At 38.3% G+C, this 17,626-nt stretch overlaps 1 protein-coding gene and 1 long non-coding RNA gene across 5 annotated transcripts in view; one reads left to right on the top strand and one right to left on the bottom strand.

Moving 5' to 3' along the window:
- The window catches only part of LOC137147729 (uncharacterized), a 213,055-nt gene that overhangs the window by 25,660 nt on the left and 169,769 nt on the right, over window positions 1-17,626 (top strand). The gene's annotated exons all lie outside the window — the stretch shown is intronic.
- The window catches only part of CHST8 (carbohydrate sulfotransferase 8), a 230,803-nt gene continuing 221,149 nt past the window's right edge, over window positions 7,973-17,626 (bottom strand). Inside the window, exons 3-4 of the mRNA XM_067540056.1 lie at window positions 14,559-14,596; window positions 7,973-9,804 (exon numbers count right to left, since the gene is read on the bottom strand). Of these exons, the coding sequence (XP_067396157.1) occupies window positions 8,668-9,804; window positions 14,559-14,596 (1,175 nt within the window). The 3' untranslated portion in view covers window positions 7,973-8,667. The remainder of the gene's footprint in view (window positions 9,805-14,558; window positions 14,597-17,626) is intronic.

Below are 17,626 nucleotides of genomic sequence, written 5' to 3'. Positions count from 1 at the left end.
ACCCCTTTTATCTGTCCTTATGTATTTCTGTTGATTAATAATACTTTGAGATCATCAGATGTAAAGTACTATTGAAATGCAAAATACTTTAAAAACACTCTTTAAGCCTTACCATAGCTCTTTGTAGGATGGAGGAATTATCCCCATACTACAGATGGGGAAACTGAAGCACATTGTGTCCAAGGTCCCATAGCGATTCATGGCAGAGTTGGGAACAGAGCCTGTGTGGTCTGATGCCTGGCCTCCTCCCCTAAATACTAAAAAAAAGTTTTGTGATCTGATTGACTGCAGTGGGACTCTTTGGTAAGAGTTACTCAAAGACTGCAGAATCAAGCCTATAATTTGTTCTGACCATTATCATCATACAAGCCATCTATAAAGATGCCCTTCATCAGTATTTGACTCGTATGTGTAAGTATGCTGATATTCACAATTATGTGAGTTCTATGTGTGACTACATTATGGTAGCTGGCTAGGTTACACTGACTGAATGTATTTGAGTGCACAGGTAAGACAATGGCCAAATTATTTTTTTGGTCATGTCATATTAAATTCATAAATCTGAAGGTGAACTGTAGGCTGGAAAATTTATTAGTTAGCTAAGAAGCAGACTCCACTAGTGTGGCATGGATTGGTGCAGGCTGTGATGGTATAGTCTCGTGTCACTGCTTCACATGCTGATGCTTCAGCCACTAGAGATTAATTTTAGCACCCTCTGCTGTTGGTGCCATTGCACATTTGGGGGTGTGTGGGAGGGAAGAGAACACTTAATCTTCACACCCCAAGTGGGGATGGGTCTGCACAAATCCCAGATCAGAGCATCCACAAACTCTGGAAGAATTTGGCTGCAGATCAGAACTTGGCTGTTCAGGACCATCTCTAATTTCATATATTGATGATCTCATTTTAAGTCCTTGCTCAACTGGGATATCAACAGAAAATATTGCTGATCATTTTTTAAAGGAAATTCTATGTAGCTGAGTATGGAACATGGTCCAGCACTACTGCAGTTGTAGAATCAGAACAGGGAGGAACCCAAAGGTGGGTTGTTTTTATGTGGTATGAACTTAATGGAATTACACTAAAGACAAATTTGTTCAATTACATGCTCAAGAGGAGAGTCAATAGCACAAATGGAAAGGAGTGGCAAGTGCGGAAGATGAAGCTTGTTTGTTTGTTCCACTGGATGAAATTAATTAAACAAATCACTGTAATATAAAATCTGCTTTTATAATGTTGTCAAAGATCAGGCTATGCAGGAGTTATTGGCTGCATATATATTTATCATCTGTGTTAATTTTCCAGTGGCAGCTGTATTCACACACTGGTCTTTGAAAGATTTTTGTTTTTAAACTAATGAGCTGGTGTTCTTATTACAGCCAATTCACAAAATATTTCTGAAAAACAGTGTGCCCCCATCCGATTGGCCCTATAGCAGCAGGTGCAATTTATGTGACTTGCATTTATGAGGCAGCTGATGTGCTTAAACTTAATTTTGAGAAGAGACTATTTCCTCACTATGTTGATTATCCAGCTGGATTGTCACATGATTCTTGTTTGAAGCTGACAGTCTTTCCTACCCGCGTTGTTGCCTTCAATAATACTTGGCATTTGCCTAGTTTCTTGCTTTAAAATCCCTGAAAGAACGTGACCATCGCTAATTAAGCTACACCTGTGGTCACTTCAGGGGTTAAACTCAAGCATGGCGGTCAAACATGATCACTGTGATTTCTGCTGGCCTGGGTAACTATGGAAACCATGAGGTCCAGGCCATATCAGTGGGATATGTGAGTACTTGGGACTTCTGAAATTCAGGCCCAATATGTGTCAGGCTGAAAACTCAAAAATAGAGGCACCCAGAATCTGTGGCCAGTCTGGAAGACTTTGGCCTAATGTGATTTACTGAAGGTCACTTACCAGACAGAGCTGGGAATAGGCCTGGCTTGAGTGTCCATTCTAAATATTACACCAGATCTCCTCACCCAAACTTGTGAGAGCCAACATGAACAAATTCTGATTGTATTTCTTGTGCTGAGTTTTGGTACATCCTCCTTGAAGCACAGCCTGATAGTTTGTTCAAGACTCAGAAATATTTGTTTACAGGTCTGCCTGACAGGCTCAGTTGCTTTAACCTAGTGGATAGAGTTAAGGCACCTTCTTCCCCTATAGTTCCGTCCGTGGGAGGAAAATGAATTGTACACATCTTGCCACATGAAGCTGGAGACATTTCCTGAGCCCTTGTTCAAGTGTGCGCAGGCCTCAGCTATTAAAGTCACCACAAATAGCATCAACAATGTGAAAATAATTTCTTAATGCAATACGAACATGAGCAAACTGTGCTGTGACTGTCTCCCCACACTGTGTTGTGGTGGAAATAAACTGCTGCTGTCTGCAAATGCTACTGCTTTGATACTGGTGGAGTATAGAGTCCGGGTCAAGATTTGTGTTGTTCCTTTATTTAGTTTTATATCTCTTTTCTAGGTTGCCAGCAAAACTTTGTCCAGATGCTTATTTAATTTGTTGGTTTTTGGGAGAGGAAAAATATGACTCCAAAGCTAATTGCATAAAAGAATAATGATGATAGTAAAAAGAGCCTGTAAGTTTTGGTGTAATACCTCAGAATAATGTGGCAAGTAAGGCATGCCTTGAACTATCACTATACAATAAATGTGAATGAATGAATAACCAAGAAAAAAACAATTGAAATCACTGTACAGCTGGCCTATGTATTCTCCCAAAGATAAATAATAAAGTTAATGCAAGGAAGACATTTTTCTGGAGCTATTTGTAAATGCTGATATTGAATATCTATCTCTATTTATAGATGCCTGTGTGTAGGAGAATGTGCAAACGAAAGGACTGCCTCCATCATAACAGGGGTTATCATGTGTACTATGCATGCATGCATGTATTATAAATATATATAAGATCAGATATAGAGTAAATTGTGTAGTCACACATGTAAATCAGTAACTCCATTAAAGTTAATGTTACACCAGTGTAAAACTAGCAGAAGTGATTGCAGCGTTAGATTCAGAGTGCTGTGTATGTGTACTTAGTTATACGTGGGAATGGATACTGGAAAAAATGAAAGGCAGAGCATTAAACATTGTAGATCTGTCTTGACTACTTATGTAGGATTGGAGTATCAACCGAGAAAAAGCCTTAAATGTGAAGACTAACAGTACTTTTAGTTCAATAGACACTCTTCCACGTTATTATTGTCATTATTTTTACTCATCTTTATTTTAAAGAAAACATGAAGGTGTCTGGGGGAGAGCTCTGAATATAGCTTTCGTTACCATCTCTTCATTCAGATCCCACCTTGAAACCTCCATGGGGCCTTTGAAAAATGGGAGGAACTAAACAAAATGAAGAAACAAAAGTTATTTTCTTATGCGGATTTGCTATCTTTAGATAGTAAACTCTTTAGGGCAAGAGGGGCTGCCTTTACTTTTTGCATGTTGTGCTAGGCTGAGCACTTTGTGATGACCAATAATAATGACTCAAACCTGGTATGTACAGATGTATAGGTGAATACAGTGTTTACTAGGTGCCTCAGCTATTGAAATAATGCCAATTACAAAAGATGGTAAGCATTTAAAAAGATAAGCAAGCTGCCATGGCCCATATCTCCTATTTGTAACTTCGTTTATATTGCTACATCACAATACCTTTACATTGCTACAAATGACAATGAGCCATAGGGCCAACTTTATTAACATGCATGTTTTGATTCGGCAAAACCAAAGTAGTACATTTACATCATTTCATTATATTGTTTCTCAAACACTTTTATAAACTTTCCCAAGGGAACAGAATTTATCTTATACATTTTGTAATGAGTTTTGAGATGCAGTGCATCTCAAAATATTTCAGGAATATATATACTGCTGATAAATAGTGGATTAGCAAGGGCTGTTACATTACAACTTTCACTACCAAACTTTGAGACTAAAGCATTATAAAATGTAGCTTTTAAGGGCAAGAAAACATCTGGCGAAAACCTTTAAGCGGAGATATAAGCAGCATTACATCCTCAGCTTGGCTGACCTCCTAACTAAAGACATTTACAAATGGGATTTCCCTTTCACAGGAAATTTTGACATTTCAAAATTACTTTTCATTCCCAATCAGAAGGAAAAGTTGCAATATTGGAAACATTTTTGCAAAAAAAAACTTCTGAAAGTTTGAATGGGAAATGTCAAAAATGAACACTTAAACATTTTTCTATAAGAGCATTTTGACAGGTCAAAATAGAATTTTTCATATCATATCACCCAATAGGAAAACAAACAATAGTTAAAACTGACATGTTCTCATGAAATACTTTAATTTACATGAAACCACACTTTCCAGCAAGTACATTTATTTTGGTAAAGAATGTTGACCAAATCTACTCTTACCTCCAGAGTGAGCTTCTGAACTGGATCAAATTCAGTGGGCCCTTTAACTGGGGTAAGTGATAGGATTTGCAGACCAATTTTATAGTTTCCTGATTCCACCCCTTATGGCTTTGGCCAATCAGCTCTCTCTAGATCTTCATACAGTCTCTCTTTCTCTCCCCCCCACCCCCCTTTTTCTTGGTGTGTGTGTGTGTGTGTGTGTGTGTGTGTGTGTATTTTTGCCTTGCCCATTAAAACACTCTCCCACTATGCAGTTTCTGGTCAGTAAGAAGCCCCAACCAATAAACCACCCACAACTAACAAACCTGTATTAAAATAAACCAGCCAACTAATATATAGTAGATTCCACTCTTCAGTGGGGAGTCACCATTCCTGAATAACATATTAATGATATCAGCTGGTGCTGTACATAGCAGGTCAGAAATTTTTTTGAATGAAGTTTTTCCTTGAATGGCCTCTTAGTTTTAAACATTTCTTTTCACAAAAAATTGATGTAAAATATTTCATTTTTTGTGGATACCCCTGTCAACTTTTTATTGAAATGGTTAATGGGTTTTTTTTTTTGGAAGGGGGGAGGGGAAAACGGGAGAGAGGGGGCACTAGTAAAAGGTATGACTTTTTACATGATAAATAGATGCACTTTGGATGCTTCAAAACATAAGCAACTCCAGAATTTAGTTTCAGAGGGGTAGCTGTGTTAGTCTGTTTTTAGCAAAACGAGAGTCCTGACAAAGTGGGTTTCTGCCCACGAAAGCTTATGCCCAAATAAACTTGTTAGTCTTTAAGGTGCCACAGGACTCTTGTTGTTTTTCCAAAATTTAGAAGTTTTTCACAAAATAGGTTTTAATTTTTCAACCAATTTTTCTACTGGCATAGAAATAGCAGTTCTTGCAGGCCCCTTTGGTAGACCAAAATGGAGTCTAACTTTCAGCACAGCAGCAAAGGCTACCTTCCCTTGACTCCAAGAAAATTTTACCATGTGTTGCTCTAAGGTAAGAATGCCCAGATCTCTATTCTCTCAGGTCTCATCTACACCCAAAAATTGTACCACTCTAGCTCTACCAGTACAGTTAAATTGGTACAACCCCATCAACTCCGGTTGCAATTATTCCAGAATAAAGGTACTTTACAGTACAGCAAATTCCCATATGGGAAAGAGAATGAGCTATATTGGTATAACTCTAGGGCCATGTCCACAGTACAGACTTCTGCTGGCATAGCTATTTCGGTCAGCAGCGTGATGAGGTGTGATCTGTGACTGACAGCTGTTCTAGTAAAAGTCCCTACTAGAAATGTACTTATCGGCAAAACTGTTTTTCCTGTCACTCATGGGTTAGGCTGGAATAAGCTACACCTGCAAAAGGGCAGTTTTGTCAGTATAAGCTTTGAGCGCTTTGTTGGTATAGTTTGCTGATATAGTTGTACTGGCAAAGATTTCCAAGTATAGATCTGGCCTAGGGGTTGTACCACTATAACAGTTTTGGTAAATTACCCCTTCTAACTGAAATAGTTATACAGGTGCAAAAAATCTGTGTGGACCAGGCCTACAAGCAATTAAAAGAAGGAAAGAGGAAGCCAACTCTGTGCTGAGTTCTGTGCAGTTGGATTCTTCTCTCCTGTCTTTCCCTTAAAACATTACATACAACTCATTCAAGCTCTGAATACAACCAACCACCAGTTTTGTTAACCCTTTCCCAGATCTACCCTGTAGGTCTTCACACTGTCTTGCTCCATCACACCTGACAGGTGTGAATGGAGGTTGAATGAAGAGACAAGCACAATTCTTCTAATAAGTGTGTGTTCCCATTCAGGTCAGTGGGCAGGGTTCAACCCTATGCAGAAGTGTATCTGGCAGAGGCAGCAATAACACACTGAGTGCTCTGGTTCTTTGTGATCCTTTTAGCAGCTTGCAGGGTCAAATCCAAAATGGGTAAATTAGATCTATTAATAAAAAAATAGTTCAGACCTTGTCACATCCTCTTTGTGTTTCTTAGTGACTCCTCCAGATTTCCTCTAGCTAAGCCAAACCTAATCATGTTGATTAGAGAGAGACCCTATTTTGGGGGAGCATTTAACATGAGTGAATGCCAAGAAAGGTATAATAATGAAGAATGACATTTTCAGCTACATTGCTTCCTAAATTTCTATTGCCTAGACCAAAAATTGCAGTGTCTCTTTTTTTAAATTCAGGAATTTACATCATTCAGTTCATATACTTCTGTAAAATCCACTGCATAAGACATCTCTATCTGTGCTCAATCCTGCAATGTGCTGAGCACTTTAGCCCACATCCAGCAAAGCACTTAAGAATGCGTTTAACTTTTAAAAACATGATCTTCCATCCTGATTTTCCTATAGACTTCAATAGGATGCTAGACACACATACTTGTAAAACTTTTTCTGAGTGAAAAACATTCAAGGAACTTCTTGAAAGTATATTATTTAAAGTATATTCTGTTTTAATGGCAAACATTTTAGAAATCATAAAGAAATGTAAAATATTTTATTCACATTTGTCCTTTTGTAAAAAATTAAGATTGCGTTATAATAGGATGATTTTAGTGTGACTCTAATGGAAATACTTGCAGTGTGTAAAATTATGCATGTATGTAAATGTTTGTTGAATTGAGTCCTAAAATTGTAAGCTCTTTGGAGCAAAGAATGTCTTATTCTAGGTTTGTTAGCGAGACAACATGAGTAAGGTAATCCTTTTATTGGACCAATTTCTGCTGGTGAGTGATGCAAGCTTTTGCGCTTACACAGAGCTCTTTTTGAGGTCTGCATTATATGATGTTTCTACAGAATTTAGCATGATCTGTAACTAAGGCTTACAATTTTTGGACTGAGTAATGGAGACTAGTTCAATTATACTCACCTAAGTGAAAATATCATTGACCTCAAAACCAGTACAGCTGGTTAATTGGCCACATGTAGACAGCAATGGTCTATACAAAGTTAACTTGGATGTTTTGCTGCTGTTGTAACTCTCCAACAATTGAACCTCATGTAGGTTTCTATTTGAGAGAAAACATAGCAAAACCACAGTTAAATGTAGAAAATGATGAACAAAATGAAACCACAAGCAAATATACTCTGTTGCTGTGAACTGAAATCTGATTTTAAGCAAAATAAAATCTGATTGTGTGCAGCAATAAAAAGTATCCTGATTGGCAGGAAGTTGTATTTACAATTATTAGCTTCTTTAAAGGAAACATTTGATATTCCTGGTGACTACACAGATTCAACTAAAGATTTACATTAATGCAAAGGATTAAAAGAATCTTAATAACATGCATAAAGATGTAAATGTTCTCTTGCATTTTATATTCTTGCAGATCAATGTGCCATAAGGGAAATATGGAAGGGAGAGAATACATCCTCAGTCTGTGAATTGCAACATCTGCTTTAGCATTGCACTCACATGGTCATTAAGTATTAGTGTTTTCACTAGTATATGTTTGAACATGGTATTGTAATTGTGACAGATTTTCTCTTGTTCTAATTAACTTGGTAATCACAGAAAGTAACTAGAAATCTGTGTCCAAATTCAAATTTATAAGGCCTTTTTGGTGTATGACTGCATGCATTGAGGATTGCAAGGATCTGTAAAGCTGTTTATAAAACACCACATTTTTCTCTATATTATGGTATTTTAAAGAGCTCATCATAGCAGTTAAGAATTTAATAGAATATTGGATCCACCACAGGATTTTCAGCTGCTTTTCCCACATCTTCACCCACTCTTCTTGCTACCCTCCAATGCAAACACAAATAACCACTGTAATGGAAAATCATGTGCTTTATTTAGGAGCTCTGGTGTATATCATTATCACATGGAGAAATCATAGACACATTATAATTTAAAGGATGCAGTTAAGGAGCAGATATAAACAGCACTAATTGTAAATCATTTATGCTCTGTTACTTATTTTTCGCTGCTGTGGAAATGTTCTTTAACTGACCCTTTGCTAAACAGACAGTAACATCTAGGAGAAGCCATATGAAGGCACAAACATGTTTTATTTTCCTTTTTTCTCTGATGTTTCAGGCCTAATGTAAGTAAAGGTCAATTTTTTTTATTTATGGTAAATTTTCTAAAATGATATTTAGTACATGAAAAGCTATAGGTTTTACTATGTAACATGAATTCACTGATTACTCTTGGAAAATATGAAAGTGATGTGCTTCTAGAGTATTGGTGTATCAAGACCTGAATGTATTATGTAATTCAATTGATATGAAATAGAAGTGTCTTTACTTTCTAATATAAATCTTCAAAAGGTTTTGAATAGTTAAACATCAGATAATCCATATAATAAAAATCATAACTGCGTTGTCTTTGAGAAGGGGAAAGCTGTGCAAAATAGCTCTGTGTAATTTTAGTGGTCGTTCGTTCTTCGTTGGAATGTCTGTCTTTAAACCTAGGGAAAGTTAAATTTTGTGGAGCACCAATTAAATGCAGGAAAAAATTTGCGTCGTCTTCCATACTTTCAAATTTCCCTACAAAGTCATAGTCTATTAAACATGGGCTGCAAAGCCTGTTGACGTGATCCCAGTGAATGTCCATGCCCACTGGCCTGTGTACATCAAGGAGATATTGAATGAACTCTTTAAATTTGACTCCAGAACCTGTCCTTAATGCTTCTTTGGAGGCATTGACACGGTATCTCGAAATGATAGCTTTTCCAAAAACAGGGTGGTAATAATTGTTCGGATGCTCAAACTTATCCCGAAACGCGGATACCAACTTTTCAAAGGGTTCGCGAATGAAAAGCATCTTGGTGTAAGTGTTGAGCCTGTGATAAATCCCTTTGCGATCAAACCCATCCAGCCTTTTTAAGTAATTTCCATAATGCACTGTGTTGTGCTGTATATCTTGTGTGGAAGAAGCCAACCCATTAAGAACCATGAGCACTCGTTTCCAGTTAGAACAGCCAGCTTTTGGAACTTCACAGTATAGAATTCTGTATTTATCTTCTACAAATATTCTGGAAACATGATAAGGAGTGATTATCCTTCTGGTATTACTCTTGTATTTGGAACAAGTATCTCTCATTATTCTCTTTCTTTCTCTTTGGATCTGATAGAGACTTTTCCAATTGTTGTTGTTTCTGTCCTCAGACTTAAGCATAGGCAGGTTGAGAGAACTGTTCATAGCAATCAGTATAGGGCTCTTCTTAATTATAAACCTCCTTCTTCGTTTGCGGAGACCGATAGGATTAGTTTCTGCATCTTTTTTTTGATGGTCTTTCATCAGAAACATTATGTTTTGCTTTCTGTCTGTACTTTGAAGCTTAGTAGGAGGGTATAAAGAACTTCTCTGACTTCCCATTGCTAATTCATCTGCAGAATGTTTTCTTATTCTTACATCCTGATTGTTGCTAGATGTGCAGTCCTGCTGGAAGAAAAGATCCAAGAAATTACTAAATGAGATAGTATTTATCGCTGTTGATAACTTGTACAATTTAATGGCAGATCTATTCATTGCATTCAGTTCAGCTACATTATAAAATGACATGTATTGCAGCACTTCTGAGACTCTGCTCCTGCAATAGACTTTTCCCTTTTCTTCGTACTTTAGGTTTGTTTACATGGACATCAAATTAGAGATCTGCCTGAACTGACAGATTGAATTTTTCCATAGTTTGGGGGCTATCTGTATCTAGGGGTATGTCTATACTGACGGTGGCAAAGTCTCCGCCATCAGATCGATCTTTCTGGATCGATTGAGTGGTCAGTGTAGACCCGCTCAATCGATTAGGAAGTCGATGTAGTAAATCCACCCCCTCAAGTGGCGTAGTGCTGCGTTGACGGGAACACGGCTAAGCTCTGCGTAGCTTGTGTAACTCCTGTCGACTGCCGCCGAATTTCCAGATTAATTTAGACCAGGGCTAGGATTCTGGTATGGGTCCATCTCTGAACTATTATCTGTAGCATGAATAACGCTTGTACTCCTTGGAAATGGTGTGTGTGTGGGGCGGCTATTAATTAGCTGCATGTAGCAAGAACTAATAGTCAACTTTGTTGCCATTTTTCTGTCTGTAGTGTGATGACTTTGGAATTCAACCTAACAATTCCAAAATTGCAGAGAATGTTCTAGACATCAGGTACAAAAGCCTATTGATTTTTGTGCAAACTGAAATACCAGAAAAGCCTAAATCATAGGAAAATCCAGGCCTTCAGACTGCCTGGTGCTGCAGGCAGAGGAATCTTTGTCCATTTCCTGCTGCTGCTTACACACCTACCTTAACTTGCTGCACAGAGACTCAGAGAGGGTTTGTCAGGGAAGCTGCAATACTTAGTCTGTGTGTGTGCATGCACGTGTACAGTGAAGGGGGTTGCATGCTCCTTCCCTCCCCCCCAAATGAAGCTTTGTTTCTGAGCGGACACTGTAAGCACTGTCTCACCAAAGCTGTTGCTCCCGGACTATGATAGGCCCCACACTTTTTTCAGACAACTGTAAGCACTGGACAGCAGGGATGAAAGTGGGGGGAGGAGCCAAGTATGAGGGTTGGAGGGAAGCAGCAGGGACCAGAGGGATGGGGCAGTGATATGGGGGGGCGGGGAGGAGTAGGGCCAAGTGGGAGGTTGGGGGAAGGGGTAAAGCAGAGACAGATGAGATGGGAGGGGAGGTGAAAGCAGGGCCTCAGGGAGGATGAATGGAGATGAGGAAGGGAGATATGTGGGTGCACAGAGAGTCCCTACCATGGGGAAGGAGAGTGAGGGACAATGGTATGGGGGAAAGGGGACATCAGGAACACACACAGTCCCTGGCATGAGAGGATTTCAGGGGGTCCCTGAAATAGGCTGTATGTTTACTCTGCAGCTGCGAGCAAGTCTCCCAGCCCAGGTAGACAGACAGCGATAGTGGAGCTTGAAAACAGCAGTGTGGATATTGGGGCTCTGAAGCTAACCCACCCGACCCCCTAGGCTTCAGAGCCTGAGCCATAACATCCACACCATTATTTTTAGTGCACTACCTCAAGCCCCGCTAGCGTGAGTCCATCTACCCGGGCTGCAGTGTGGACAGAGAATTTGGGGAGGAGAATGGACAAATGTAAGGAGTCCTTGGTAGGTGCAATCCACTCATTTTCCATACACTACAAATTGTGCTTGACCCCTTGTTACTGTAATAGGAGCTCTTGCCTAATCTTTGTAAGTAGACAGCACTGGTTAATTCCAGACCCCAGCCTAGCCAATTCAGTTCCTTCCTAACATTTTGACACACCTAAACTAAAATTCTGTCTGTATCTCTAGAGGTGAAATATGCTTCTGTTTAGAGACACTGCCCCATTTCAGTTCCACATCAGCCTTGTTCTGAAGGCTTAAGTAGTGCAAGGAGCAGTACAGGCTATCAGCCTGGGGGTGAATGTCACCCTAGGAGTAGTCATTTTCCAGTTACTAGCTAGAGCATGATGCTCTCACCCCTTGAAAAGGAGCCATCTGCCTTAGGACATGTCTTCAGTTCAGGAAGATGGCATCTTCTACAGTTTCTCACTTTGCAGAAATTTGTGGCATTTCTTGCACTCATCTTGCTATCTTTAAAAATATGCACATATATATTGCAAGAGGAACACAACACAGATTATCAAGGTGAGCCTGAAAATGATGGTCCAGATGGGTTACAGTTCTGGCAAGCAATCGTTATTCAGCATCAAATACTACTTTTTATTATAGCTCTTAATGGAGGCTTGAAATAATGTCACCTTTAAATGATTTCACATGCTAGGCATGTCAGGAAGATTGAAAGTCCCACACTTGGCTCAAATGAACTTCTTGACTTTGACTTGTTTGCTCATTGGTCATTGGAGTGTTTCAAAGTGAATGTTTATAAAAATTCATTTTATAGCTCTCATTGGCCCCAATCCAAAGGTCATTGAAGTCAATGGGAGGCTTTTCATTGACTTTAATGAGCTTTGTGTCTGACTATTTGGAGTGAAAAAATGATGAACCTGTTACAAAGCAAAGATAGTAGTAAAAAAAGATGGCAAGCCAATGGAGGTTAGACAGCTAATATACCTGTTGGTGGAAAGTGCCACCTGTTGTTACCATGTTCAAATAAGCCTTTTTACAGAGATCTCTAATAGCAGCTTGTACAGGTCAAAATGGTCCTAAATTTAGAAGGAGGAAAGGTAGATTTACATCATATGGCCTCTGATTGTTGTGAATTTAATACAGGTCTGTGGGTCTGGAACTCCTGAATTCTTATCTTATCTCTGCCTGTGACTCTTGTTCATTTTCCTATCTCACCAGGGCAGAGTGAAGGGGGAATTGTATGGATTCATTATCTAATATGTTTGCATTATCATAGAAAAACTGTCTCCTGTTTTGACTAAAATGTTGATTAACTTGTTTCTTATAACTGCGGTTTCCCAAAGATGTTATAGTTCAGATAGAGGGAGGAATGGGAGGGCAGGGAATATGCAGACATAGTTGTTTAGCTGGTGAATTCTGTTAGCCTAAAATACTTTAACATTTAGGCGTAAACTGTGATGCAAATTTCAAACTCTATCTTTGCCTTTCACCTAGTCCTTGATGATGATGATTAAAGATGGCCTAAAACTTAAATTCAGTTTGTTTTTTATTTGAAATGAGTCTTCTCTTTCTTCATCTGGAAACACTTTTGAGAATTTTCATAGTGATGTCATAATTCTTGCTCTGCTCAGCTGAGAGAGAGGCAGGAATCTGCAGTTTGGGCTTGATCTAACCGCTTTGAAGGCAATGAAAAAACATCCAGTTGACTTCAATGGGAGTTAGATTAGCCTCTCTGTGGCCCAATGGAAATCTCCACTGGGCTTTAGACTAGGCTGTCAAAGAATAAGAACAAGCCTTTCCTGCCACTCAGTTACAAAGGGGAAACCGCAGCTCAGGCTACATCCCCGTGTGACAACGCTACTGATTCTCTATATCTTGCCAAGTTCCTTCTTCAAAAGAGAATGGATTTTTTCTCTTTTTTTGTGGAAAAAGTTGAATCAATATTCATCATACAAAAGTAATGAGCAAAAATCCAGTGTTGCTTTGCAGATGACTTTTTAAGTTGTGTTAAAAAATAAAATGGAACTAATCAGTAATAAACAAATTATAAAAGGTGTTGTGCATAATGGTGGAACAGGGGTGAAGTGGAACAGTTTGTGTGTTGTCTCTTCACTTCTCTGTATACAGTAAGCTGGCTAAGACCCAAACCGAATAAAATGTTCTTTATACTCGCTTTCTTTTGTAACTGTTCAGAAAACATACTTTTTTCTAGAATGACTTATGTTTTTTCCATCTTGCTATTACTATTACCACGTAATATACACTGACTGGAAACCAGCTCATTTTTGTAGTCACGTACATAGTTCCCTTGGTATATACTAAACCAATGGGACTATGAAAGTATTTGATTGCTCTTCCATAGAGAGACTTTTTCCTGTCATCAAACATAGATTTTGTTCATCATATATATCTTGTATATGTAAATAGTCAGTTGCTTTGTTCCGTTCCCTACATATTGCTCTTTGCTGGGTGACATGGAAATCACATGATGAAATGAGACTTATATTTGATAATTCAAGCTTATTTCATGCTAGGGTTAAGTCTAATTTCCCTTCCCTCCCCCTCACACATTGCTGATGATTAATCTAAAACTAGCATTTCCACCATAAGTGAATGTCCTCTATGGATAAAATTCCTATTTGGATAAACAGCTGGCAAATATTACAATTCTTTCAAATACTTTGCATTCATCCCTTAAACTTTAAAGGAGTAAATAACTATGATATAGTCACTACTACTTTGAATGTATTAGTAGCCACTAGATGGCACAGTTATACCAGTATTTTTCTTTCAAATATTCTAAGTGACACTCAACCAATTCCTTTAATCAATAAAATTTCACACCATATATGAATATGCAAATATTTTTCAAGTTTACAGTATCTCTTAGCAATATCTAATCTAGCAAGCAATCATAAAACTAAATTTTCATGGCTTACCAAATTCATATTTTAATAAGAAAATTTGCACTCCAGGGAACAGCTTTAATGTTTCATTCCTGTTTGATACTTCTACCTCATGTCTAATGGTTTGCTCTGAGCCTTTTCCCCCTTATCCCACATTCTGTATTGCAAATATGTCTTCTTCTGTTTTCTTACATTTTTCTGAAGAACTTACTTTTTTGGATTGTTGGGGTCCCATATTATATTTTATCCCTAAAGAAAAAAAAAAAAAAGAAAATGACGATATTTGGTAAAAACACGACACATTTATCTTGCACCACTGAGATCAACCTGCGTTCTACCATTTAACTAGAATGTGAATAGAAGCCATCCCTATTAGAACAATATTAAAATAGACCCATAATGCTTTATATCAATGTGTAGCTCATAGTAATAATACCTGGCTCTTGTATGACACTTACACCTGTAGATCTCAAAATACTTTACCGAGTAGGTCTATGTCATTTATCCCCATGGGGAAATGGAGGCAGAGGGGAAGTGACTTGCTCAAGGTCACCCAGCAGGCCAGTGGCAGAACCATGAATAGAACCTAAGGTCTCCAGAGTCCCAGGTCAGTGCCATAGCCACTAGACCAAAATACCATCCCTTAAATGTGTGTATTTATGTTAACTAAAAATTGCTGCTAATTGTGCCTACTTTGGACAGCATGATTGTTCTGGATGTTTATTGCTCTGCATGCATGCAGTGCTGTCCTCTAATCCCTCCCCCCCCGTGGTATGTATATGTGAGGTAACATTTGTAGAGCATTTTGAAAATGGAAAGCACTTTTCTCTTTTACAAGTATTATGCTACATGCTCTTAACTTCTAAAGAGGGATCCAGTCAGGAATATAATGATAAAGATGTGAGTACATCTTAAGACTAAGCTAAGAGAACTTTGCAATTGTTTATAGTTTGTTGTATGAAATGTTGCCATAGCCATGTTGGCCCCAGGATATTAGAGAGATGAAGTGGGATGAGGTAATATCTTTTATTGGATCGACTTCTGTTTGTGAGAGAGACAAGCTTTCACGCTTCTTCTTTCAAGCTTTCACGCTTCTTCTTTCACGCTTTCAGAGCTCTTCTTCAGGTCTAGAAAACGTACTCAGCGCCTGTACTTTGAGTACGTTTTCTAGACCTGAAAAAGAGCTCTGTATAAGATCAAAAGCTCATGTCGCTCTCTCAAACAGAAGTTGGTCTAATAAAAGAGATTACCTCACCCATCTTGTCTCACTTATAGTTTGTGACCATTGTTGGGGTTAAGCTAACTCTAAAGAGTGTGCTATTAAAAATACTCTTTTGTTTATGCAGTCAGTTGAGATTTTTGGTGCATCTCTGTGGTTTGGACAGTATCACTTGTCACTGTCAGTGCAGCCTAAAAAAGACTTCAGTTTAATTAATGGGGCTACATTACAAATCTGCAGCCATTTGACAAGGACAATTGCAGGTCAACATACCACTTTAAAAAACCTCTGTAATACAAAGTGAAGCACCGCTGGAGTAGCTCAGTCCCATTGGATTAATTTTCATTTTATTATTAAGGTTTTCATGAGTATTGCGTGGGTTTAAAATTATTCTGTCAGTCCCCTGACTATGCACCTTTTACATTCATTTGTTTCTTGCGGCTATAGCACCTAGTCCAACAAGCTGATCTTTGGACTCCCCCCCCGAAGTATGAACAGATACTAATTTCTGTGTTGCTGTGGCTGTGTACAAAGTTCCATACCAGCCATTTGTTAGTAGTAGCATGAGTTAATGTAGTTCTGAACTGGTAGACTATACCAGAGGTAACTTCCTTTAGATGAGATGCAAGTCCAAAATCTCCTCTTACTCACTCACTTCTAGTACCTATTCAGCTGGAAGTGGAGCTCTTAAGGTCTTGTGGGTTTTTGTTTTTTGTTTTTAAAAAGAGCCGATGCTAAATTGTAGAGTACTGGCCATGTAACAAAAGCTGAGCCCAAAGACTGAGAGATGTTATTGAGCTCTTATTGGAGGCTCCATTTGTTAGACTGGTCAGTGTAATTACAAGCATTTAATGCATGGTTTTGTAAAATGTTGTGGAATAGTGAGTATGAAAACTGCTATACACAGAGAGGCATGGTCTGAGCAACAGGAATTCCAGAGTTCTAATCCTGTTGTATAAGTAACATGCTTTAACACATACAGACATCATGGCTGTCAGGAGGAACTCAAGAAGTCTTACTCTGAAGGCACAACTTTATATCACTTGAGCTAGACCTCTGTTCGTTGCATGGGTACCACCCTGTAGTGAACCCATAGGCATTATTACATAGTTGCCCCTATGCTGGCAATAGTTGATAAACTGTATACATACAGCTTGTGGGATAGCACCTAGGGCCGTTCTCTCCAGAGATATTACCATTTAACTAGCCCTAGATCTTTTGATCTCTGCTGCAGCTAAGCACTAGGAGATGATATAAACAACACATTAATCATAACATTATATTGGCGCTGCGTTTACTTCTTTTATGGCCTTTGACAAGTGGTTTTACCTTTCTGACTCAGTTTCACCATCTGTAATCTAGGGTTAATAACTACCTTCCTTAATTCTGAACGCACCTGCTGAGGTAAGTAAGTCGCTCAAGATGAAAGCTTGTAAGTGGCAAATATTTTTAAATCAGAATTTTTTTACCCTTTCTAACTATGGTGCCCTACATGGAGGGGGGGAATATTTGAAGTGAATGATCTGTTGTATGATTCTTCTGATTACTCGTTTAAAATGGGTTTCCTGCTAGCATAGATACAAGCTAAACTCTCCAGAAAACTGGCATGTTCTTTTCCTGGTCAGTGCAGAATCTTGAAATCCCTTTCGTGTGGGCAGAAATTGTATATACTGAGAGTATTGAAAAGTCAAATGTTTAATTAAAAAAAAAATCTGTGGATTAGGCTAGGCAATTTGCTTGTTTTATATGGAGATGTTTGGTTTCTCATGTATAATTGCCAATATGCATTTAGTAATTTTCTTATGTAATAGCATCTTTAGAGGTAACAGTCTGTTCAGAGTCACCAGTGTTATTCATTATACTTCAGCATTGGGCTTCATTATTTTTTAATATCAGATTCAGCTTGTTAAATCACTTCTCATCCTCTGTCGCAGATACTGGAGATTTACTTTCGCTGTCAATTCTGTCAACATGTATAGGCAAGAATTTACATATTTAAATATTTATCCTTGAGTAAACTAGTTATGCTTACCAATGTAAGATAGGAAAGTGGTTGTGTA

The sequence above is a fragment of the Emydura macquarii genome, unplaced genomic scaffold (genome assembly GCF_026122565.2).
Source record: "Emydura macquarii macquarii isolate MOO-44397 ecotype Brisbane River unplaced genomic scaffold, CSIRO-AGI_Emac_v2 contig_561, whole genome shotgun sequence".
NCBI lineage: Eukaryota > Metazoa > Chordata > Testudines > Chelidae > Emydura > Emydura macquarii.
The sequence above is the reverse complement of the archived record's forward strand: the minus strand, read 5'-3'. Positions and strand labels throughout refer to the sequence as shown.